Source organism: Tursiops truncatus, chromosome 3 (genome assembly GCF_011762595.2).
Source record: "Tursiops truncatus isolate mTurTru1 chromosome 3, mTurTru1.mat.Y, whole genome shotgun sequence".
NCBI classification, from domain to species: domain Eukaryota; kingdom Metazoa; phylum Chordata; class Mammalia; order Artiodactyla; family Delphinidae; genus Tursiops; species Tursiops truncatus.
Window position 1 is genome coordinate 88,934,531 of NC_047036.1, and position 24,978 is coordinate 88,959,508.

A 24,978-nucleotide genomic window follows, 5' to 3' on the forward strand; every position below is an offset into this window, starting at 1 on the left:
CCGTTGTGGAGCACAGGCTCCGGACGCGCAGGCTCAGCAGCCATGGCTCACGGGTCCAGCCGCTCCGCGGCATGTGGGATCTTCCTGGACCGGGGCGCGAACCCATGTTCCCTGCATCGGCAGGCGGACTCTCAACCACTGCGCCACCAGGACTGGGCTTTCTAATCTCATAACATTTCAAGATAAAATGGTATTATAGTGTTCCTGAAAGTTCCCTCTTTCATTTTTGTTCTCTCACTTTTGACTCATTCACATTATTACTGTTCATCTACTTTGGAAATCACTGTGGAAATAGTGATTTAAAGAAAGATTTCTTACAACAAAATCCACTAGTGCAGTGGAAGTTCCCAAACATGAAAATGCTTGGGCTTTTGACCATAGGCAAATACAATTATGAACAAGTTGTTGTGTTTTGGTCAAATAAAGCAAAGAAGGCAAGACAAACAGGCACCAAATGTGCCACATTTATTAACCTGTGTATGTGTGTGGGGATGAAAGGGAATAACTTTTCTAACTACATTAAGCAGCTAGATAGATTTAGAAGCCTTAAGAACCAAAAAAGGGAAGTGATTTGTAATATATCTTTAGAGATCTTTAATTGCACTTAACAAATATACCTGTGTGTATGTGTATAAAATATTCAGATTCACAGACCTGTATACAGTAATTCTATAGAGGAAGAACATTTTCTAAATGCAAGCAAAACAAACACTTTACATTCTGTAGTAAAAACTGGAAAATATTGTAATTTTAGGCAAATTGGCAGGATGTCAAGTACAATTTCTATACACATACTGAATCACTATTCAGTAATTGTTATTAAATTGGTTAGAAAATTATTCACCTTTTCTTAAAAGCAGTTAAAGAAACCTTTAATTGTTATCACTTGGCATCCCACCAACCTATATATGGGTACCAGAGCACTAAAATAAGCACTAAAATACCTCCATAGCCTGGGCTAAGCGTTCTTCTAGTGCCATGTAAGTGAGGAACTGAGGGTCCACGTAAGAAATAGCTTCAGCAACTCCTAGTCCATCTGCAAAGCCGTCAAACAGGCTGGAAAAAAAAGTACAACCGTGATTTGGGAAACCTTTATAGTGAAGACATAATTATATTAGCATACTGACAAGCCAATAAAGATACTACAAGCAGAAAACCTTAACATATTTTAATATAAATCTCGTGCGGTGAGGGGCAGGAAGAACCCAACAGAAGAGTTAAATGCTAAGCATAAGGAGGTAAGATACCATTCCCAGCCCCAATAGGCTGCCACACTCACTGCACAAAGTTTGTAAGAAAATTCTCTGTTTCTAGTTCTAGCTCTGGGAACTGTTTATGGCTGGGATAAAGGTAGTACTTTTTCCCTCCTAATTCTTTACCATATCTTTCCCCTTTATTTTAGTTTCCAATCTAAATTTAGGTGAGAACATGTTAAGAATACTGCATTTATTTTATTTCTTTCATTGGTCAAAGTCTCTTTTTCTTCTCTTACCTTGTACTGCTTAATTACTTCAGGCTTAAGAAAATTTTATTTTCTCAAGTTTATCTCATTAATCTCTCTTCTATTCTTCTAAAAACTAGGGCTCCTCCCTTATTATTCAGTTTGAAAAGATTTAGCTCCTAACTGCTCATTTTTATTATTATTATTTTTTTCTGAAGGGTTGTAAGCCCCTTGAAGAAAAATATTATGTCTTAATCTGGTCCTTATCTGCTTCCTTCATGCCTACATATACATGGATCCCTCCTTTTTCTCTAGTCTTAGAAATACTAAGTATTTCAAGATTCAGAAAACGTTAAGTATATCCTCAGTCCTCTTCTTTCTAAACCTTGTTCCCTTGGCAATTACATTCAAGTCCACCCCTTCAATTATCCTTTCTACAGATGATCCCTAAACCTCTAATTCCAAAATCCCTCTTGAGTTCTTGACCTACATTTTTAGTTTTCTGTGGGGGCACTTTACCTCAATGAACTCCTACCACCTCAAATCCAAGATCTCCAAAACTGAGCTTATTTTGTCTACCTAAAGGAAAACTTCTGTTGACTTCCGCATTTCTATCAGAAACTGAATATCATAGTCAGAAAAATCCAGTTACACATGCTAGCTCAAAACAGTTATGATGTCAATCTTTCTGCCACCATTAAAATTACAAATCTATTGCCCAGAGATACAGAAGTACTCCTATGAAGAATATATTAAAGCTTCGTAGTATCTAGAAATCAGCAGACATCACATGGTACAAAGGAACAGACATTTTCCTACAATCACAGATTTTAGAATTAGAATTAAAACTAAGATTACTGAATAAACCTCTTCTGCAATACTAGAACTCATTCATCTATCAGTGAAATGTAGTGCAAAGAGGAAGAGTCTTGGAGTCAGATAGGAATTTAATGTCACATTTAACTGAGTCATAGTTAAACAGTATGAAAATATTATTTAACTGTTACTGTTTCTTTATCTGTAAAACAAATTAAATGAGTAGATGCACACAGGTGCCCTGCACAGAGATGGCACCAGAGTAGGCATTCAAGAAACAGTAGAACCATTTCCTCCGTGCGGAAAACACACCGCTTTCTAAGCAGGTGCATGCAGTATGGGAGAGCCCTAATAGAAGTTTGAAACTTATGTGAAGTAAGTGCTCTAGTTCTGCCTGCTGAAGCAACACAAACTATGCCCACTTTCCCTTCGCAGAAAACTCCTTCAAATGATTGGAGTCAACTATCCCCCAAGAATTCTTTTCTTCTCTAGGCCAAACAAATCTAGACACTCAGAGCCTGGTATTTGGTTGTAATTTGGTAACTTAAGAATAATCAGCTAATATTAAAAATTCTAGTATCATTCATTTGGTAAACACTATGGTCATAACTGTCTCAGACAACAATCACCAAGGACACTAAAACTGGTAGTTGGTAGCTTGATAGTTTGAAAGGAAACAGGTTATCTTCCCACTAGACGCTTACATAAAGCTAAAAATGGCAACTGTGCAGTGATGATATCTGAAAGATAAAACCTTTACCAAGTGATCAGAATTAACATCATCAGTAATGGGACAATTCGACACCATGTGCCTTCTGATATGAACTGAGAAGAACAGAACATTGTTTCTAAGGTATTCCTGCTAAAAATGTGTAACTCGAATCTAATTATGACATTGGACAAAACCAACCTGAGGGACATTCTACAAAATAAATGGCCTGTACTTAAAAAAATGTCAAAGTTATAAAAGACAAAGAAGACTGAGGAAATATTCCAGGTTAAAAGAAACTAAAGAAACATGTTAACTAACATGGTGGTCTTGGATTGGACCAAAAATGGCCTTAGTGGGACAATTACAGACATTTGAATAGGTGTGTAGATTAGATAACAGTACTGTATCAGTGTTAATGTCCTCATTTTGACAATTTTATTATGCTATATAAGAAAATATCCTTGTTTTTATGAAATTCATTCTAGGCTATTTATGAGTAAAGAGGCATCATGTTTGCAACTTACACATAAATGCGTCAGAAAAAAAATATGAATATAAAGAAAGGAAAGAAAGAATGGTAACACGAATGTGGTAAATGTTAACATTTAGGGAATCTTAGAGATATATGGGAATTTCCTGTACTACTTTTGCCATTTTTCTGTAAGTCTGAAATAATTTCAAAAGAGTTTAAAAATTCTATTATTAAAGCATGGTAATATCCACAAAAAATTAATTTCTCACAATCTTATTAGGTTAATTATTACAACCCTGATTTCTTATTAGGTTAATAATTATTAAAAAATAATCATTATAACCCCAATTTCTAGCCAAGAGAAAGCTTAAGTTGTTATCAAAGAATAAATAAATGGTACATTTGGGATATGTCTAAATCCAAAATCTATGTTTTCTCCACATCAACTCCTACCACACCAATCTATGAAATATTCTCTGGTTATTCTACAATATTTCTGTGACTTAGTCAAAACAAATAAACCAACAAACTTTTGATAGAGGACTTTTTCCATTTTCCTTTAAGCTAAAATAAAAAAACCAAAGGGATTTAATTTTTTTCCTAAGCAGTGGCAAAACTGAAAAGAAAGTGTCTCAAATTTTGGCTTTAGATAAGAATTGCTGCTGTTTGTCATGGCTTTTCCTTTTAGTTGTCAAAATGACATGCTATTTTAATATGAAAATCAAACCACATTTTCACCTTATCAACATTTAGCTACTACCATATAAATTGAATAGAGTACCACAAAAGCAAATAAGGAGGTATTGCCATATCTAGACAAAATTCAGAACAGTAACCTTCAAAAATTTTGTCTTAAAATCAATGCTAAATTGTTTTCCATATTAAAAAAAAAAGTACTTTGAAGTTCCCCAAATTTTGGAACAACCAGCAATGTCTCTAAAATCTTAATACAACAGCCATATCTAGAAAGATCATCAATGAATTAGAAGTTTTCGAATTTAAGCTAAATTTTGTTCAATAAAGACCTTGATTATACCTTCAAATTTTTATGTGAGGGCTTCCCTGGTGGCACAGTGGTTAAGAATCCGCCTGCCAATGCAGGGGACACAGGTTCGAGCCCTGGTCCGGGAAGATCCCACATGCCGCGGAGCAACTAAGCCTGTGCGCCACAACTACTGAGCCTGCACTCTCTGCGTGCCTAGAGCCCGAGCTCCGCAACTAGAGAAGCCACTGCAATGAGAAGCCTGCGCACCACGACAAAGAGTAGCCCCCGCTCACCGCAACTAGAGAAAAGCATCGCAGCCAAGAATAAATAAAATAAAATAAGTAAATTAAGAAAAAAAAAAAAAAAGCTGGTGGGACCAATGGACTGCAAAAACAAGTGGAGAAAAAAACTTTTTATGTGAGACCTGTTTTGAAAGTTACTTAGAAATATATCCAATACATCAAGATCTTAAAAAATATCACACATCTCAGTAATGTCACCTCTTGCTAATCTGTCCTAAAGAAATAAACTGAAGTACAAATCAAGTTTTATGGGGGGGAAGTTTACTGCACTATTTCAATGGGGAAATAATTAAATTTTAGTGCATCTATAGGATGCAGCACCTATATAATGGAGCTGTAAAAATTATATTCATAAAATTTCAAAAATGTGCAAAAAAACATAATTCCTCATATAAAACCATAACTGCTTCCCAACACACATAGATGACACTAAATAGGCAATTCTGTCACCTGCTGAGCACTGTAATGACTTTGTATAATGTCATCAGAGAAGACATCAGAATTAACAAGGAGTTCAGTAACAGGGGAATGGGCAGACATAAAAGAGGGAAGAGATGAAGGGGGTGTCAAGATCACCAAGACTAGGACTAGGTGAAGCCACTGATTTTCCACAATGTTTGGGAAGACAGAAAATAGGTTTTGGAGGAGAATAGTTAGGATGGAATTACAAATTGTGTGGCTGTAAGGAAACCCCACTTCTACTTCCACAATATGGTCAATAAGAGTCTGCTCTGAACATATAATTTTTTTCTTCCCCTGGGGAGTGAGAAAAGGAAACAGTAAGGAGGAATTCATGGAGATGTTGAGTTTCATGTCTGGAACAATTTGGAGAAGTACAAAGAAGTAACTAAACACTCAGAAAGAGAAACTGAAGACACAAAGCAGGCCTTAAAAACATAAGTTTTAGAAACTTGCAGGGTTACCAGGGGTATGAATGAGTTTTTCTTACCTTTATTTTTCTAAATTTTCTGTAATGGAATTTTAACTGGAAAAACAAGACAAATTCTTAAAAATATATCTGTGCAGAGATGAAAACGAGGGTAGTACCAAGTCATGATTTTTCCAGAAAAAGTAACAAAAAGGGATTAGTTGGAACATTCCCGCTATATCTCAATAACTAGCTGCTTCCAGAGGGTTACTGCACACTTGAAAAATAAGTCTAAGTTTATAAACCAAAACAGTTAAATTCTGATCATGAGCCATAACAATTCTATAATCCATTTAATTTATATGTTACTTTTATTTGAAGCTCACTGTTCTTTGTCAGCATAAAGTAAATTTAATACATTCAACATTTCTGAGAAGGTACAATTATATTTTCCATATTTTGCATATGGAGAAGGAAAACTATAGTCTTATGATTCAATTACAGGTTTTGAAATTCTTCAGGTAGTATTCATCATGGACTTTTTATTTTTAAAGGATTATACTAAGTGTTATATTAAGGAGATTGGGATACATGACATGCATTTGTTGTATAAAAAATTTTTTTTAAAAAAGCCAAATTTAAAAGTCAGAATCCTCAAACCATTAATTGTATAAATAACTAGGATATAAAGTAAGCTTCCACAGAGCTAACGGTCAAAGAAGGAAGAGGTCATGACTGGAGTAAGAAAGAAGTTCACGTATGAAGTGACACCTGAAATGAGCTTTGAGGGAGAGGAAGACTGACAGATGAGAAAATTGAGCTATTTCTTAGCTGATTATCAAAGATTCAGTTTTCATAATTCAGAATCAAAAACAAATTCTACTCAATGATCAATTAAGGATGGTAAACACACTGTGCTACATACCTCCAGTCCACATCCAAGTCTTCACTCACACTGGAGTCATCCTCAAGGTTATTGTTACCATCCAGCATGAAAGCTTCTGGCTGTGCAAATTCATTGGCAGGCTCATTTCCTTCATCACTGCTGCTTTCATTGACTTCATTGTACTGTAACCAAGGAATTTCTCCTTCTTCCAAGGATGTCTGTTCCCTAATACAAACATTTTAATGGAAGAAAAAAATATTATTTTTAAAACACATCATAAATTTTTTCTTTAAAGAGTTCTATTTAGTGCAAGTAGATACTTTATTCTTTGAGTTCTAAATTCTTGGTACTTAGATGATTCTAAAAATCTGTTTTCTTTAAAATGTAAAATTATTTAAAAGGGAAGCAAATTTGTTATAGAGTCATATGTATATAGAAATAGCTCATAATTACATAATAACCTATTTATTTGATATACATATTTCCTCTTTTGCAGGAGAAAAATAAGAAAAACTCATCCTAGACAATCTGAATCTTTAAGCCCTGATCTTGAGTAGTTTCCCTTCACAGTTAAAATAAAACCCAAGTGCTCAGCCCGACCTACAAATCTCTACATTATACATGCTTTCCCCTCAGCCCTCTTTTCCAACTCTTCTTATGTTCCTCACAGCTCTTCCCCCATCCCTCATTTACTATACTCCTACTATTCTTTCTTCTCTTGGAGCACATGGAGGTCATTCACCTTGGGGCCATTTCCTCTACCTGAAATGTACTTTCACCAGAGTTTTGCACAGCCTCCTTCCTTGGTTTTCAGAGTAAATGTCACTTCTTTCAGGGAAGCCTGTCTTGACCACTCATTTTAAGTAGATCACCAGTCACTGACTATATGTCATTCTTCTTGTTTTCATTATAGAACTTACTTTTACTTATCATTTTCTTATTTGTTTACTGTTAGTCATTCTCCCACTAGAAAATAAGCTCACAGAAACAGGGACAGAGAAATCAATAAAGAAAATAAGAAAGATGAAAGAAGTATTTCAAAACTATAAGGAAAAGGATCACTTGATAAATGCTATTGAGACAACTGGGTATCCACCTGGAGGGAGGGAGTTAAATCTCTATGTCATTATTTAGCCTTAAATAAATTCCATATCTACTTTTAAAAAATGCATGTCCATCCTCAACACCATTAAACAAAAAAAGTACAAGAAGAATCAGGAGAGACATTTTTACAAAAATCTCAGTGTCATTTTAAACATTATACAAAACCTTGAAGCCAAAGATAAACAGATTGTTAAATTTCACAACATACACATTAAAGAAAACACTTACAGAAAAGTCAAAACACCAAAAATCTGGACACAAAGACCACATTGAGAAATATTAATAATTATATAAGAAAAAAAGGTATTTCAAGGCTGCAATGACCATTTATAAATAAATTATACTGGTAGGATTTTCTTTTTCATTTTATTTAACAAAAAAATACCTTTTACTATATCAAAAGGAGGTTAAATATAGTCTTGGCAAAGTTTAATTTTACTTTGGGTTTTAAGATGAGAAATAATGTTATACAACAATTTATGTATTTCAACTTGAAGAACAACTCTAATTAGAATTCTATTCATTCTAATGTGCAAATTTAACTTGAGGGATAAAAATATTTATGAAAGAGATGCAGATAATGCCCACATACAAGAATCAACACATTTTAAATACAAAGAAACAGTATCTCTTTGTATAGCTAAATTCATAAATGTTTCTTTAATTTCAGATCCTAAACTACACTTCAGAATAACACATTTATAAGATTTAGTCTCGTAAAATTAGAGAAATTAGCATAACAAAATGTGCTTATTTTGTTAAATTTTTAATGTCTAACACATAAAGATAGTAGATGCTTTATTTTCATGCATAATAATTAGGTCCAATGAAAAATTAAGCCTCAAATGGTTTTAAAATACAAAATCAAACTAAAAATTCCTAAGCAGCACATCTCTCTTCACACCTTTATGAGAGTACTTGCCACACTGTACTGTAACTCTTCTGGTGACTCATTTGTCTTCTCCTAGACTGGGAACTTCTCAAGGGCATACAATGTTGTCTCTCATCATTGTAGCCTCACTTCCTGTAACAAGTGCTTGACACATCATAGGTACTCTCTCTCTCTCTCTGTGTTGCAAATGTAATAATAAATCCTTGAAAAATAATCTTTTAAAAGTCGAATAATTTAGAGATTAAACCCAGAATAGTCCTTGGAAATGTCTGTTATTTCTAAATAGATTTCTGTTTCCTATTATACAGCCATCAAAATGACTCTGTGGGCTTCCCTGGTGGCGCAGTGGTTGAGAGTCCGCCTGCCGATGCAGGGGACACGGGTTCCTGCCCCGGTCTGGGAAGATCCCACATGCCGCGGTGCGGCTGGGGCCATGAGCCATGGCCGCTGAGCCTGCACGTCCGGAGCCTGTGCTCCGCAACGGGAGAGGCCACAACAGTGAAAGGCCCGCGTACCGCAAAAAAAAAAAAAAAAAAAAAAGACTCTGTTACTCTGTACTTCAGATACATAACATAAAACTCAAATACATTGGTGAAAATGATTCGGCATAAGAAATAAACATTAATTTATGAGTTTTTTAAATTCAAAGAAGGAAACTAAAATAAATAATTCTGAATCAATAAACAAAAATGTCATTAATACTCTTTTACTATATAAACAATTTAAACATTTGATTGTCTTTCACGACTCATTATAACACAGTTACAGAAACAGAAAATAAGTGCTGTGTAGCATATGCTTTCAACATGTTACATAAAGTTCATTCACCATTTAACACAAAACTTATCAGGCTAGAAGAGTAGCCATGTGCTGGGCCAGAGTTGGCTTGAAACTATAACAAAAGGAATTTTGATCTTAAAAAAAAAAAAAAGAGAGATTCTGAATAATAGGGTCAAAAGTATCTTTCATTTTGTGTAGCTAACAAGAGAAACAAATATCCCCATGGGAATGTAAGTATATAATGTAAGTTTAGATGCTTAAAAAATCTTGAAAACATTTCAGCAATCTCTGTTTTCTTCCTCCCTATATATATACACATATGCCCATACCACACACACACCATAAGTAACACATTCACAAAAATTTAGACCTCCAAGGCCCTTTCTTCATTTTGGTAATTCAAAAATCAACAAAATGTCATTACAATGTTACACAGTAATTTATGAGACTTAAAAAGACATATTATTTAATCATACCTCCAAATGGTCAAGTCTAAAAAAGTAACCCAGTAGATGGAAGATGCAGAAGCCCTACTGCCATTACTACCAACGTCACAAGTATTTCACCTGGGAAGGGAAATTGCCAATCTGTTCTTTCCTTTTGAGCAATTTCAGCACAGTTTGGAGGAAATGAATGCTGCTGCTGTAACAGGAAGCCAAAAATGCCCCATCAGGTATCTGCACAACCTACCTCCAGTGAAAATCCTAGAAGACCACCCACATGATATTCTCTTAATTACAGGCCATACTGTTACTTCAAAGCTTCAGATAAACAGACTGTTGCTCCCTTTATGATTTATGCTTCATGGTTAAAGATCTCTATTTTTCAATAACAGAAACTAAATTTAATAACATTACTGGAATAGCAATATTAAAAGTATTAAGATATACCAATAAACTAATACTATTGGGTATCTTAAAGAAATTTTCATTAAAAAGTTTTAAAATATGTTATTATATAATCATGCATCGTAGAATTTCTGAAAGGCAGACAAATCAAATTAAATCCCTGAAAACACTAACTACTCTGATTTTACAAATCTGAGTGGCTTCCTTTAGCTAATAAAATCAGCAATTTGAGTATCCATTAAAAACAGCACAGAATATTAAATCTTCAGGTTAATACCAACATTTTAAAGTAATATAGCTATATTATAAGAAATTTATTTTATAAAATTCTGGACAGCATAATAAACATTCCTAGTTAAATGGTATTTAACTAACCGGTTTTCATTTTATAACAAGACACACATACATTTAAGTACTTGCTAAGCTTTAGATATAAGCTCATTTTTAATAATACTAATTGTATAGCAAATGTTTAAGATTTCTAATCCCTATCGTGGAGGTAAGGTACAGAAGAAAGTAAATGAAATTTGACTTAAGAGTCAAAAAAGCCTAAAGGGAATTACAGCTTACAAAATCAAGGGTACCCTGTTGCAAATCCTTTGCATGGATTCCACGGCATCCAGTTGCTAAGATGGATTCCCAACACTTAATTTGAAGAACTGTTTCTTTAGTCTAATATATTTAGCATTGATTAATAGAAAAATTTTATTATTAAATTTTTACTAAAAAATGTTAAGAGTATTTACATTAAAAGTTTGTAAAGTCACCAGAACAGCTGGAAAAGTCTAAAGAAAAATACAGAAGTGTGATGTCTCTAATTTAACTTTAAATTCAAAAACATAAATCTCAAATGGACACTTAATACTGCCCAGCAATTACTAAGTGTCTACCTAGTAAGTCTGTTGCCTGGTTCTCTGAAAGCCCATTTCCCACCTTTTTCTTCTTAAATGTCACCTTCCTATCCTCCCCATCTCTCAACATCTAGTAACAATGAGAATACTGAAGTCACTTGAGACTCATCTTTTCTTCCCAGCAGCAAATCTACAGACTCACCTACACTTGTACCTACCTGTTACCTTTCCACTAGTTACAATGGAGGAGTCTCTGCTCCTATAGACCCTCTCCCTGAGCTCTGGATCCCTTTTCATCTTCTTATCTTCTCAAGAACTTCACTTTATCTTTGCTATAATTATCAGTTAATTACTTTCTTCTTGAACATTCTACAAGCAAACAATCATGCTTTTAGGTTTTTAGGGGTGAGAACAACACTTTTCTAGGCCCCAAATCCACCTGTAATCCCTTCCCTTTAGTAAAGAATTGGGTATCTCCATTTTCTCACCTTCAATTCCCTTTATTTTTTAATTTCTTTTTTTTCAAATGCAAAATATATACAATCTATTTTAGTTATAAAGCATATTATACTGAACATTCATAAACCCACCACTTAAGCCAGGAACTAGAATATTACCACTGACTAGCATATACCTTGTTTTCTACACTTTTCCTATCCCCTTGGCATGACCACAGAGCAAAGTACTATCTTGTTGATGCTGTTGTCATTCCACTGCATTTTTCTTTTTTTTAATATTTATTTATTTATTCATTTTTTTTTGGCTGCGTTGGGTCTTGGTTGCAGCACACCGGATATTTTGTTGTGGCACATGGGCTCTCTAGTTGTGGTGTGCATGCCCCATGGCATGCGGGATCCTAGTTCCCCAACCAGGGATTGAACCGGCGTCCCCTGCATTGCAAGGAGGATTCCTAACCACTGGACCACCAGGGAAGTCCCTCTATTGCTTTTTTTTTTTTTAATTTTAAAAAATATTTATTATTATTATTTTTTAAATTTTTGGCTGCGTTGGGTCTTCGTTGCTGTGCACGCGGGCTTTCTCTAGTTGCAGCGAGCAGGGGCCACTCTTCATTGCGGTGCATGGGCTTCTCATTGTGGTGGCTTCTCTTGTTGCGGAGCAGGGGCTTCAGGCGTGCGGGCCTCAACAGTTGTGGCACGCAGGCTCAGTAGTTGTGGCTTGCTGGCTCTAGAGCGCAGGCTCAGCAGTTGCAGCGCATGGGCCCAGCTGCTCCATGGCTCGTGGGATCCTCTTGGACCAGGGATTGAACCCGTGTCCCCTGCATTGGCAGGCGGATTCTTAACTACTGTGCCACCAGGGAAGCCCCACCTCCATTGCTTTTTGAAAGATGTTTTCACTATTTTTGCATACTTAAACAAGATATTTACTACTGCTTGTTTTTAAGCTTTATGAAATAGGTATCATACACATTTTCCCAGGAATAGTTGTTCTCACTTAATATTCTATCTTTAAGGTTCATCCATGCTTTTGCATGTAGCTGTAGCTCATTCATTACCATTGCTATGTAATACTCCATGTACGAATATGCCACTAATTTTTCTCTTATTAATTAATACTTGGGTAATATCCACCTCAACCAGCAGTGTGTAAGAACTGATTTATATCCTCCAAAACACCTGACATTGTCATATTTCTTAATATTTGCTAATCTGATGGGTGGGTAAAAGATGATACCTCCTTGTAATCTTAATGTACACTCCCCTGATTACTAATGATCTAAGTAAGCATCTTTTGATATTTTTATTCACCATTAATATTTCTTCTTCATTGAATTACCTGCTCAATGTTTTGGTGATTTTGCAATCAGACTGTCAGTTTTTCTTACTGATGTCTAGGAGTTCTTTTTTTTTTTTTTGCGGTACGCGGGCTTCTCACTGTTGTGGCCTCTCCTGTTGTGGAGCACAGGCTCTGGACGCGCAGGCTCAGAGGCCATGGCTCACGGGCCCAGCTGCTCCACGGCATGTGGGATCTTCCCAGACGGGGGCACGAACCCGCGTCCCCTGCATCGGCAGGCGGACTCTCAACCACTGCGCCACCAGGGAAGCCCTAGGAGTTCTTTATACATTCTGCACATTAAGAATTTATACTATAAATATATTTTCCTAGTTTGGTTCTTTCCTTTTCGGTGTCTCTTCCTTTACATCTTCTTTTATTTTTCTGCCTTTTATTATTCTCCCATCCTGCCATGCTAATACTTCCCCCTCAATGGCTACAGAAATGGTGCAACCTGTCTTGCTCCTGATCTTAAGGGGGAATTTTTTTTTTAATGCTTCCTTATTGAAATGATTTCTATTTTTTTTTTAGACAGTTTTTATGAGGGCAAGGAAATTCTGTTCTGATCTTAGTTTCTGAATTTTTATCATAAGGAGGCACTGAACATTACTAAGTGATTTTTTTTTCCCTTGCATCTACAGAATTTATCATATGAATTTTCTCCTGTATTTTGCTAACGATTTGGTGATGACATTTACAGGTATTCAATGTGAAACTACTTCTGCATATCTGGAATAAACTCAGATTGGTAACTGAGTTTTATCTGTTAAAAAAATACACTTACAAATTCAGATTTCCAATAATTCTGTTTAAGATTTTGATGTGTATTTTAATGAACGAAATAGGTTTATAATTTCCTTCACAAACTCTTTTGGTATTAGGGTTATATTGGCCTTATTTGAATGACTTGGAGAAATAGTTCTTTTTCCATTCTCTCGAAGGGTAGTGTGATATGATCCTTGAAAGTTTAGTTTAAGAGAATTCAGCTCTAAAATCACCTGGATCAGTTGTTTTCTCCATGGGAAGATTTTAAACCACTGACTATGTATCTGTAATAGTTATCATATTATTTAGGTTTCCTATTTCTTCTTGAGTGACTTTTGGTGAATTCTATTTTTCTAGGAATTTGTCAACTTCTTCTAAGTTTTCAAATTTACTGGTATAAAGTTCATAGTACTCTTTTTAAAAAGTCTATACAAACTTTATTGTGTTTGCAGCTGTGTCCACTTTTGTATTTCAGTATTATTTATTTGTGTCATCTTTATTTTCCTGTTCACTATCAAGTAGAATGTCTCTTTTTCTTAATCTTTTCAAAGTATCAGCTTCTGATTTCTTTGATTCTATAGTAACTGTTTTCTGATTTATTGAATTTTGTTCTTATCTTCCCTAATTCTAATTCTTATCTCCTTAGTTTCTTTGTTGATTCTAATATTCCTTTTCTGTTTTTTAAGTTAAATGCATAGCTACTCCACTTTCAGCTTTTGTTCTTTTCTAACATAAGCATTTATAAAGATAAATTTCCCTTTAAATATCAATTTCATTGCAATTCCACAGATTTTGATTGGTGGTATTTCCATTATCATTGAGTTGGTGAGCATTTTAAACTTCTAGTATGATTTCTTCGTCCTACTGCTTTTTTTTTTTTTTGTGGTACGTGGGCCTCTCACTGTTGTGGCCTCTCCCGTTGCGGAGCACAGGCTCCGGACGCGCAGGCTCAGCGGCCATGGCTGCTCCGCGGCATGTGGGATCTTCCCGGACCGGGGCACGAACCCGTGTCCCCTGCATCGGCAGGCGGACTCTCAACCACTGTGCCACCAGGGAAGCCCTGTCCTACTGCTTTTTTAAAAGGATGGATTTAAAATGCATGGAGGGTTTTATATAAAGTATATTTATATATTAAGAATTTATATTTGTATTATTTATTTCTAAATTAATTGCACTGTGGTCAGAGAAAATGGTCTCTAGGACATTGATTCTTTGAAATGTGTTAACCTGTACTTTGCAGTCTAGTACATGTTCAGTTTTTGTGTGTTTGTGTATTCCACAGCATGCAGTGTTCATTAAAGCAAGCTTAAGTAAGTTGTTCAAATCTGCAATTAATTTTTTATATCCATGAATTATTAATTGAGAAAGGTATTTAAAAATTTCCTAATATGACAGAAAATCTGTCAATATTCTCTAGGTTGGTTAAATTTTGATGTATATATTTTAAGTCTGTGCATTCAAGTTTAAAACTGCTACATTTTACTAGTAAATTGGACTTACTACATAGTGACCTCCACTCTCCCCATTAATGCTTTTTCTGTCTTTAAGTCTAAATTGCTAATGTTAGTATAATTAGTCCATTTTCTTTTAGTTAGTGTTTCCCTGAAATATCATTTTCTGCCCTTTTACTTTCAATCTTTCTGTATATTAATGCTTTAAGTGTGTCTTTTGTAAACAGCATTTAACTTTAAAAAAATCCAACTGATTTGAAGCTTTTCTTTCACAAGCAGAGAGTAAGCAATTTATGTTTATTACAGGACTTTTTCTTACATCCTGCTTTTTCATCTTTATTTTTCTTCCCTTTTTTATGCTTTTTCTTCCTTTTTTTTAACTGTTATTTGGATTGACTTTAAATGTTATTTTTCCATTTTTTCCTCTTAACTCCTTTTTTCCTCTTCTACTGGTTTCCAATACATATACTCTGTATTTATTCTTGTAGTTGTTACCCTTGAAATTTTACCATACAAATTTAACATGTCAACAGTTAACTTTCAGACCTCTCCCAAACTATACACTTCAACTCTGAGCTTCCCCCATCAACTGAAATACTACTGCTGTCCAGCATTTTAGTTCTGTCCCCCCTCACCACTTGACTTCTATTTTTTTTAAATCAAACTACCGGTTTTATTATTGTAGGATATCAATGCAAGTAGCTGATGATTTTCAAATGTGTTTCTGTTTATACATATACCTGTACATCTACCTACAATTCAGGATACTTTCCTTAAACTTGTAGGTTAAATATCCAAGTGCCTCCTGCCGTCTACAATGCATGTCTCACTGGCACTGAAAATTTCAAAAAGGAGTTCCTACTTCCCAGTCCTCTCCTCAGGCTTCCTCATCTCAGTCAACAACATTAACATCTACCCAATGTTCCAACCAAAAAACCTAGGCATAACTGACTGATTTCTCCCTCATCTCACACCCAATCCTTCCTAATACTTATAACTCAAAAATATTCTGAAACCTCTTCACCTTTTTAAATTCTCACTACCATCCCCTCACAGCCTAATCCACTCTCATCCTCTTTTTTGCTTTAGTCCCTTTCCAATTCGATCTCCACAAAGCTGTTAGAGTGATCCTTTAAAAATGTGTGTCAAATCAGTTAATTCCTCACTTAAAATCTCACTGCTCTCTGAATAAATTCCAGATGCTACATGTCCTGCAGAGTCTGGTTCCTGCCAACTTCATCTCATATTACTATTCTTTCCACTCATCTGCTTCAGCCCCACTACCGTCTTACATACCAAGCCCTTTCCTTTTCAGTACCTCTGCTCTCATCTTTCTTTTTGCCTAGAAAGCTCTCCTTCAACTAACTGCTAATTCTCATCTTTTAGAGCTCAGCTCAAAAGTCAATTCCTAAGAGAAGTCCTCCCTGATCACTCTAATTAATGTAAGCCTCTGTCAGTTACTTTATCACATTAGTGTTTTATTCCCTTCACAGTAATTATCAGTTTGTAATTTATCATATTTGTATCTTGTTTATTACCTGCCTCTCCCACCATAATGTAAACTTCATGGGAGAATCTTATTTGTCTTGTTCACTGATAATAATCCCAGGATCCAGTACCATGCTTGGCACATACTATATGCTCAATAAATATCTGTTGCATGAATAGCTACTATCACAAATTACATATGAAAAAATTAATAAAACTTAGTAAACTAACTAATAGTGATTAGAGATGATCAAACATAAAGTTAGGAAGAGGAAAAAAATGCCACCTCAACCTACCACTATCAAAACCAATTATGTTCTTACATTTCTTTCTTTACAAATTTTCTAATATGCTTTATCTCCAGAGTTTCTTACAGAAGTAATCTCAAACTGGAAATTTAAACTTTTTGAAAAGTAAAAATTGTAATGTCCAAGTTGAAATAGGTGTTTCCTAAGAAAACATATTTACCAAAATAGTTCCCTTGAGAGACTAAATTAGAACCAATTATTATAGAAAAAAAATTTAATTATCAAAGAAATACTCCCTCACAACAAAACACCAAGCCTAGAAGGTTTCACAAGCAAATACTAACAGTCTTTAAAGGAATAAATAGCTATTTAAACACCAAAAGATATACACACACACTCTCACACAAATATATATATATATTTGTGTATATATATGTGTGTGTGTATATATATACACACAAATATATAAATAAATAAATAAAATTGCTCATGATCATTAGGCCAAAAGTAAAAAATCATTATATCATTTCCATTGGTGCTAACAAGACTTTAATAAAATTCAACAAACATTCTTGCCAGAAACCTATGAAATACAAACAGGTAAAATTTCCTTAGTGTGATTGGGATTGACATATATACACTAATATGTATAAAACAGATAACTAATGAGAACCTGCTGTATAGCATAGGGAACTCTACTCAATGCTCTGTGGTGACCTAAATGGGAAGAAAATCCAGAAAAAGAGGGGATGTATACATATAGCTGATTCACTTTGCTGTACAGCAGAAACTAACACAACATTGTAAAGCAACGATACCCCAATTTAAAAAAATTTTTTTTTTTAATTTCCTTGGTGTGATTTAAGACAAAAAAATTGTGTATGTGTGTGTGTACATGTATGAAATCAACCTAAAACCCCAAATCATTCTTACTAGGGAAATACTAGTGGAGCAAGGGCTGGTAAACTATGGCCTACAGGTTATTTCCAGCTTGCCAATTTTATAAATACAATTTTGTTGGAAGACAGTTACACCCATTCATTTACATATTGTCTATGGCTACTTTTACACTATAACAGTAGAACTGAGGAGCTCCAACAGAGACTGACACACAAAGCTGGAAATATTTACTATTTGGCCTTTTGTAATACAAATTTGACAAGCCCTGCACTAGAGCATTCCCATTAAAGTTAGGAAAAGACAAAGATATATATCATCAACCACTAATTTCTGGAGATATCCAATGCAATTAGAGAGAAATATTAAAACTTCAACTTTTCCTACTGCCTGCATTTCCATGAAAAAATCACTGATTTCCCTCTGAGGGCTTCCCTTCTCCCTTGCTATTATCTTCACTGAATAGCAATGGCAGCTCTGATTCACTCATACCTGACTTACCAAATGATCTTTTAAATGTCCAACATTTCTTCAATAAAGCAAAATGGAAACACATACTGTATCTAAGACAAGACACTGTAATTACCAGTATTTTCAATTTAATTGTTCTTTGGAAAACACCGAAGGCATAACAAAATTCAGCAGGATCTACTGATCCTACATAGGGCTTGTAATGCAATTAATAGCATATCCAACATCTGAATGTGATGTATAACACTCTTGTGCAGTATGCATAAAAATAACAAATCTTACTGTTAACATACCCTTCCTGAAGAGATAATTCTTGGTTTTCCTCTTCGGGACCACTGCTATCACTTTGTAGTTCAGGTTCATTCTCATCTTTTCCTGGCAGAGTCTCCCAGCTTTCATCACTTGAGGACTGATCTTTTTCCGTACCAGAAAATCGATGAGGCAAAGAGGCAGACCATTCTCCATCACTGCATTCTGAACTGCAAATTTAGAACAGAAATATACTGTCATTACAAGTGCATTTATCATTTGGAGTGTTAACCAGGCATCATGGTAGAGAGTGGAGTACTGATGCTCTACATGTTTCAACAGGTGCCAATTAAATTTTAACATATTTTAAAAATAAATACAGGGCTTCCCTGGTGGCGCAGTGGTTGAGAGTCCGCCTGCCGATGCAGGGGACACGGGTTCATGCCCTGGTCCGGGAGGATCCCACATGCTGCAGAGCGGCTGGGCCCGTGAGCCATGGCCGCTGAGCCTGCGCGTCCAGAGCCTGTGCTCCGCAATGGGAGAGGCCACAACAGTGAGAGGCCCGCATACCGCAAAAAAAAAAATAAAAAAAAATAAAAAAATAAATAAATACAGAGATAAATATTCAGCAGAATGTAACTTTTTCAAATGAACATAGCATATGGCAAGTTATGAAATTATCAATTTATTATTTTCTTCATTAAAGTAACTAATTCTGTGGTGCTTAGACACAGGTTCTTTATATTTTAGACATACTTCTACACAAAATTTTCAGTAATTTATTCGATAATGCCAGGTTAAATGCTATCTGGAATAAATAATAGAGTTATTACTCACCTGACTTAAAACAACTTTCTAATTACATACTGACAACTGATATTACATCCTCTATGAATATATTTTCACTATTACCATGTTTTAAAAGCTTACTTTTTTCTTCCTTTTACAAAAAACACTTTACAATGGAGAGAGATTCAATTCATAAAAAGCAGCACTGACAAATCTTTACTGAAGTCCTTTGGTAAGATTGTGAACACAAAATAAATTTCAACTCAACAGAATATTTCGATAAGGAATGAAAAAGTGTGATAAAAGGGTTAATAAAAAATCTCCGAAGAATTACTTTTAGATAGTATGCGTATTTAACTTTGGTTAATTTGGTCACATTCAACAACTCGCAAAGCATCAGACATCTTATATTACCAGAAGCTAAAATACTATTTAACAGTGTTGAAAATAAATCTTAAATGCTTTTTCTAACCATAGCAACCATTCTGGTCAAGAATTCTCTTAAAGATATTACCCTTTGTGCACTGACTTTTAAGAAACCCAAAAATAACAAAATTTAATCTACTTTTTTGAAAGGAAGTGATAATTGGTATTGTCTCCTTCTACAGGCAGATAAACCCAAGATGCAATTAATGAAGAGCAGCATTAATCTGAGCTCTGAGAAGTTAGCAGAAGTAAAAAAATAAAATAAAATCAACTTCCAATTTTCAGGGCCCAAACATCCTGGAGAAGAAATAGAACACAGCCCTGGCATAGCAAATAAAAGGTGTTCCTTCACTGGGTATGAGCCAAAACTGCTTATATTCTGTAAAATTTTCTGTGACCCAAAGAATAATCTAAGATCAAGTAAATCATTTCCAGACTTGTATCAGTGTCAAAATCTAACACAGAAAATAGTTTTAAAGGAGCTTACTGAGCTAACTTCCCTTGACTATGAAGCTTCTCAAATTCACAGCTAAATTACCAACTCCAGTTTTGAAATGTTTTTAAGAAGTAGAGTTGGATTTCTAGATTAATTTCTGGCAATTTTTAACATCTACTTAAAAGTGAATTTCATTTTTTAAACATTTCTCTCAGAGATTGATCCTGTCCAGAAAGATAACATATGAAACTTCTGAACTTTTCTGAATTAATGAAATAACTGATGGAATATCTCCGAATTTCAATAGAAAAAGAATGTCTATGATAAACAGTCAACATATTTAAGAAGCTTATGTCAAGGACTGGCAAACTATAGCCTTTTAGCCAAATCTGGCCCTGCTGCCTGCTTTGTTTGTTTGTTTTATGGTATGTGAGCTAAAAATGTTTTTTTTTTTTACCTATTTATATTGGATTTTGCCTCTTAGTTTAAAAAACCTAAAATATTTACTATTTGGCCCCTTAAGAAAGTTTGCAGACCCCTGGCCTACATCATTATTACTCATTACATATAACACTCACCTCGAAGTAGATAATTTTTAAATATATATCCCTAGCCCTGATCACCATACTAAGCTTTTATAACCACTAACTGCCCACCAAACATTTTTAGATTTTCAGCCTCCTTTTAAAAATTATAGTTTTATAACAAAATTCATCTGCCATATAAGTCCCTTTCTTTATTTTCTATCTAATGGTATTATCCTGCCCTTAAGCTGGAAACCACATATCTTTGACTCTTCAGAAACTCCCCACTTTTAAGTCCTTTTTTACTTTCCATTCTTTCTGTTCAATGGCTCTTATGTACTATCTCCTTTTTCTCCATTTCCCCTAACAAACCTTGGTTCAAGTGCTTTTCTCCAAACCTAGATTGAGACAATCAATTATTAACTGGTGTCCCTAAACTTAATCCCAAATCCCTCAACTCAAAGAACGCATTCTGAATATCCCTATCACTTCCATTTATATCAAACAGTACATTTCTAACATTACTCCAAAAATTTTCAACAGTTCCTCTCTACTAAAGCTGCATTTCATAAACTTAAGCCATTTGCCTACAGTACTCACAATTTTTGCTACAGTTGTACATTAACACTGTGTCTTAAGGTACAGCAGTTGAGAACACAGGTTCTGGAGTCAGCTGGCCTGGATTTGAATGCACCAGTTATTAGCTGTGAAAAAGTTACTTAACCTCTCTGTACCTTTATTGCCTCACCTATCAGGTAAATATAATAGTATCCACTATCTCCTTGAGTTCATTTGAGGAATAAATGAGTTAATATATAGAAAACATTCTAACAGTGCTTAGTAAATAATGTCATCAGCAACTATTATCAAATCTTTTTTTAAACAACAGTTTTTTTTTCACTCAAATACATTTTAGTTATCTCTTAAGCAATATCCATAAAGTTCCAAATTTGATGTGCTAGCTATATTTTTTTTGATTCACACTAATATAAATATATAATGATAAAAATTAAAAACACTTGTCTGCGTGCCACTTAATATATTTTACCCTCTTTAAAAAATACTGGCCTACAGAAAAAAAAAGTTTGAACTTCTAATGGCACTTATGATTTACTACATCTGATCCCAGTTATGAGTACATCCTTACATCCAACTCTTTCCTTCCAATATGCTCTATTCCAAATGCTGTCCCCCAAATACGAATTTTCATCACAACTATTCCTCCCACCACCAAGAATGTCTTCACAATCACTTCACCTTTTTTCCCATTTCAGGACCAGATCACTCTTTCAAGACCTTCCTCTACAACACTGCTTCTTTTGTTTTTCAATTAATTAATGGACTAGCCTTCTTATTCGTTCAGTCTAAACCACTAAAGTGCAGCTGCTTCTTTAACACTGCATTTAAAGGTATTTTTCTAAGTGCAAAATCACAGTTCCTTTTCCCAGAAAAGCATCTAAGGAGATCTGTCTGAATTGTGAAGCACCTGTAAGCTCTTGGAAGTTAACTAAGACTGTGCTATCGAACGACTTTACATAGACAACTTTCAGTGATATCAGTTTATTTAAAAAGGGCCAACAATTAATCGTCTTTAAAGTACGTTCCCCAGAAATTAACATACATTTGTGATGTAAGTGATAGAAAGTAATATATCAATAATTTCCTATTAATAATTCATTCTGAACGTTATTATCTATGACAAATTTCAAACTTAATGTCTATTAATAATTTGTAGCTCTAAAAGTCCAAACTGGCTCAGAGGGCTAGTCGGAGGAAACTATGAATGGATGGCTAAGATTTTTTACTATGAAAAACAAAAACTCTACCACAGGCAATTTCTTTACTGAAGAAACAAAATACTACATTTAACATCAGGTGAAAGTTCCATCTACAACATATGATAGCCTTTTTCACCGTGGCAGTGGAACACCACAATGGCAAGAGCAAGCTCTGAAGTCTGATAGAGTTTAGGTTAGGATCTGCTCAGTACTTACTAGTACAAGCCTGGGCAATGAATGAACTTCCCTGAGCTCACTTCTCCTCATCTGTAAAATGAGGATATTAATATTTACTTTTCAGGTCTACAGTGCTGTTTAAATGAATACCACAGATAAAATGTTTTGCACAATTTTTGGAAAATGGTAAACATTTAATAAAGGTAGTTCCTTCTTTCATTATATAAGCTGTTTGCTTAGAAATTTCATTTGGATTTTCTACCCGCACACCACCATTTTCCTCTTTTCTCTACCAAAGAAAATCTACTTGACATCCTCTGGTCTTACTGAATAGCAGTATCAGCCTCCTGGTCACCCAACAGCTTTATACCAGAGGTCAGCAAATTATGCCCTGGAGCAGAAGCCAAATCCGGCCACCTGTCTGTTTTTTAGTGGCCCGGACGCTAAGGATGTGTTTTTCATTTTAAAATGGTCATACAAGTATCCACATAATATCCTCAATATTGCCTTTTGGTCCACAAAACCTAAAATATTTACTATCTGGTCAACCTTTTAAAAAAAGTTTGCAGACCCCAAAAAAGACGCAGCAAAGAAGCATCGAACATAGGTCAATGGAAGAGAAACCATGGAGCAGAAAAGGGTGAGCAAACAGCTCAATGGTAGCACTGAAGTCAAAGAAAATGGGTAGAGAAAAAAATCAATTGGCTATGGAAATTGGGAGGTCACTGTTAACATGGGAGAATATAGAAATAATACAGGGAGTTAGATTTTGAGGCATTTAATAATAGTGGATAGTGAAGGAACAGAAGCAGAGTATGTGGAACATTTATTCTGAAAATTCAGCAGTGGAAGAGAAAATATAAACAGGCAAGTAGTTAAAAGAGGGAGCAAGATCAATGAAGGCTGCCCCCAGGATTTAGAAAATTTAGAGAAGGAACCCAGGAGTAAAGGTAACAGATATGTAAGGTGTCAGATATGACTGCAGGCACAGAATGAGAAAAGTCAGCTCTCTTCATTGAAGAAGAAATTTAAAATAGGAACCAATACCAACATATTCTAATATGTTAGTATGTTAATATGTATTCTGATGGAGGAGAGGAAAACAAGAAAGTTCACATTTAATTATTTCAGTATCTCCAGGAAAGCAGAGACAAAGTTATCCACTAAGAATGACAGGAGTATAAGGAACTAAAAGCAAAAAGAGAAAAGATTTTAAAATAACTTTTCAAGGAGAACAAGCAACAGAACAAACAGGACACAAAATGATCATGGACTAACGAGGACCCATTTGTTCTTGATTATAAAAGCGTATGAGTTAAACATTAAAAATTTTTCAAAGTAAAAACTAAAATACCACTGTGACTTTTATATGGTCTTTCATTAGTACTGTCTCCCATTAACATTTAGAGCTATATGCAAGAGCAAAAAACTATAACTTACTCAAGTATTACACTCTTTACAGATTCAATTGTGAATCAAAAAACCTTTTTCACATAAATAAAATTATATGTGGTTTCTAGACAAAACATTTTATGTACAAATCTAGGTAGAAATCAGATACAGAAGTAAAACCAGGCAAAAGCCACCTCTTATTCCCTAAGTCCCCCAAGGAATGGTTTGTTTGTCTTCTTTGATATTTATCGCATCCACAAAAACTCAACTATATAGGAGCTTAGGGAAGAGTGAAATTTTAGATAATTTTCTTATCTGACCATCTGTGGATCAAAAACACTTTTGAATTTTATTGAAAATACTCTGGAAGGAAATTATATTAAAACATATTATATAATTCAATGCATTTTCCAAAATAGTATACTAAACATAATCTAACAGTTTGAGACTTTTTACTAGTACTAACACTGAACTATGTTGTAATAAAGTAATACAAATGGAAGCTGTTCAAATCTATGTCTACTTAATTTAGTAAATAAGGCCCAAATGGTTTGGTTTTTTGGCTGTGCCAGGCAGGTTGTGGGACCTTAGTTCCCTGACCAGGGATCGGACCTGAGCCCTTGGCAGTACCACGGGACCTCCAGGGAAGTCCCTGGTTTTTCTTTTTGAATTCTGCCTGCCTTTTACAACTTTCTGATCTTTTCCCCTAGTATCAAAATATTGTAATCTATGACTCCCTAGCATGCCTGAGGAACGAAGTTATTTATCCCCAATTTACTCCTTTTAAACTTCTATGAACTTGGAAACAAGATATAAAGTTTTCCTAAAATATTAGAGCATGTGCTTAAAGATCTTTGTTTTGGCTGTTCATAGATGCTTTACTTGTTGGGAGATAGCGAGATCAGAGGAGCTTTCTTCATGGCTTTCAGCAAACATACAGGAGAGGAAAGGAGCTTAATTTAGCCTCATGATAATTATCTGTATATTCTGTCTTCCTCATAAGGCTGGTGAACACCAAGGCAACAGGAATCATGATTATTTGTATTTACAGAGTACCTGAAACAAAATGTGACCCCTGGGAGGATTTCAATAATCCTTTTTAAGTATATCAAATGTAATCAACTAAATAACCAATATTC

At 34.7% G+C, this 24,978-nt stretch overlaps 1 protein-coding gene across 2 annotated transcripts in view; it reads right to left on the reverse strand.

Annotated features, from left to right (window-relative positions):
* The window catches only part of PJA2 (praja ring finger ubiquitin ligase 2), a 79,686-nt gene that overhangs the window by 18,076 nt on the left and 36,632 nt on the right, over positions 1-24,978 (reverse strand). For both annotated transcript variants that reach the window (XM_019940809.3, XM_033853083.2), the window contains 3 exons: positions 18,362-18,547; positions 6,522-6,707; positions 945-1,056 (listed from right to left, as the gene is read on the reverse strand). In XM_019940809.3, coding sequence (XP_019796368.1) covers positions 945-1,056; positions 6,522-6,707; positions 18,362-18,547 — 484 coding nt within the window. The remainder of the gene's footprint in view (positions 1-944; positions 1,057-6,521; positions 6,708-18,361; positions 18,548-24,978) is intronic.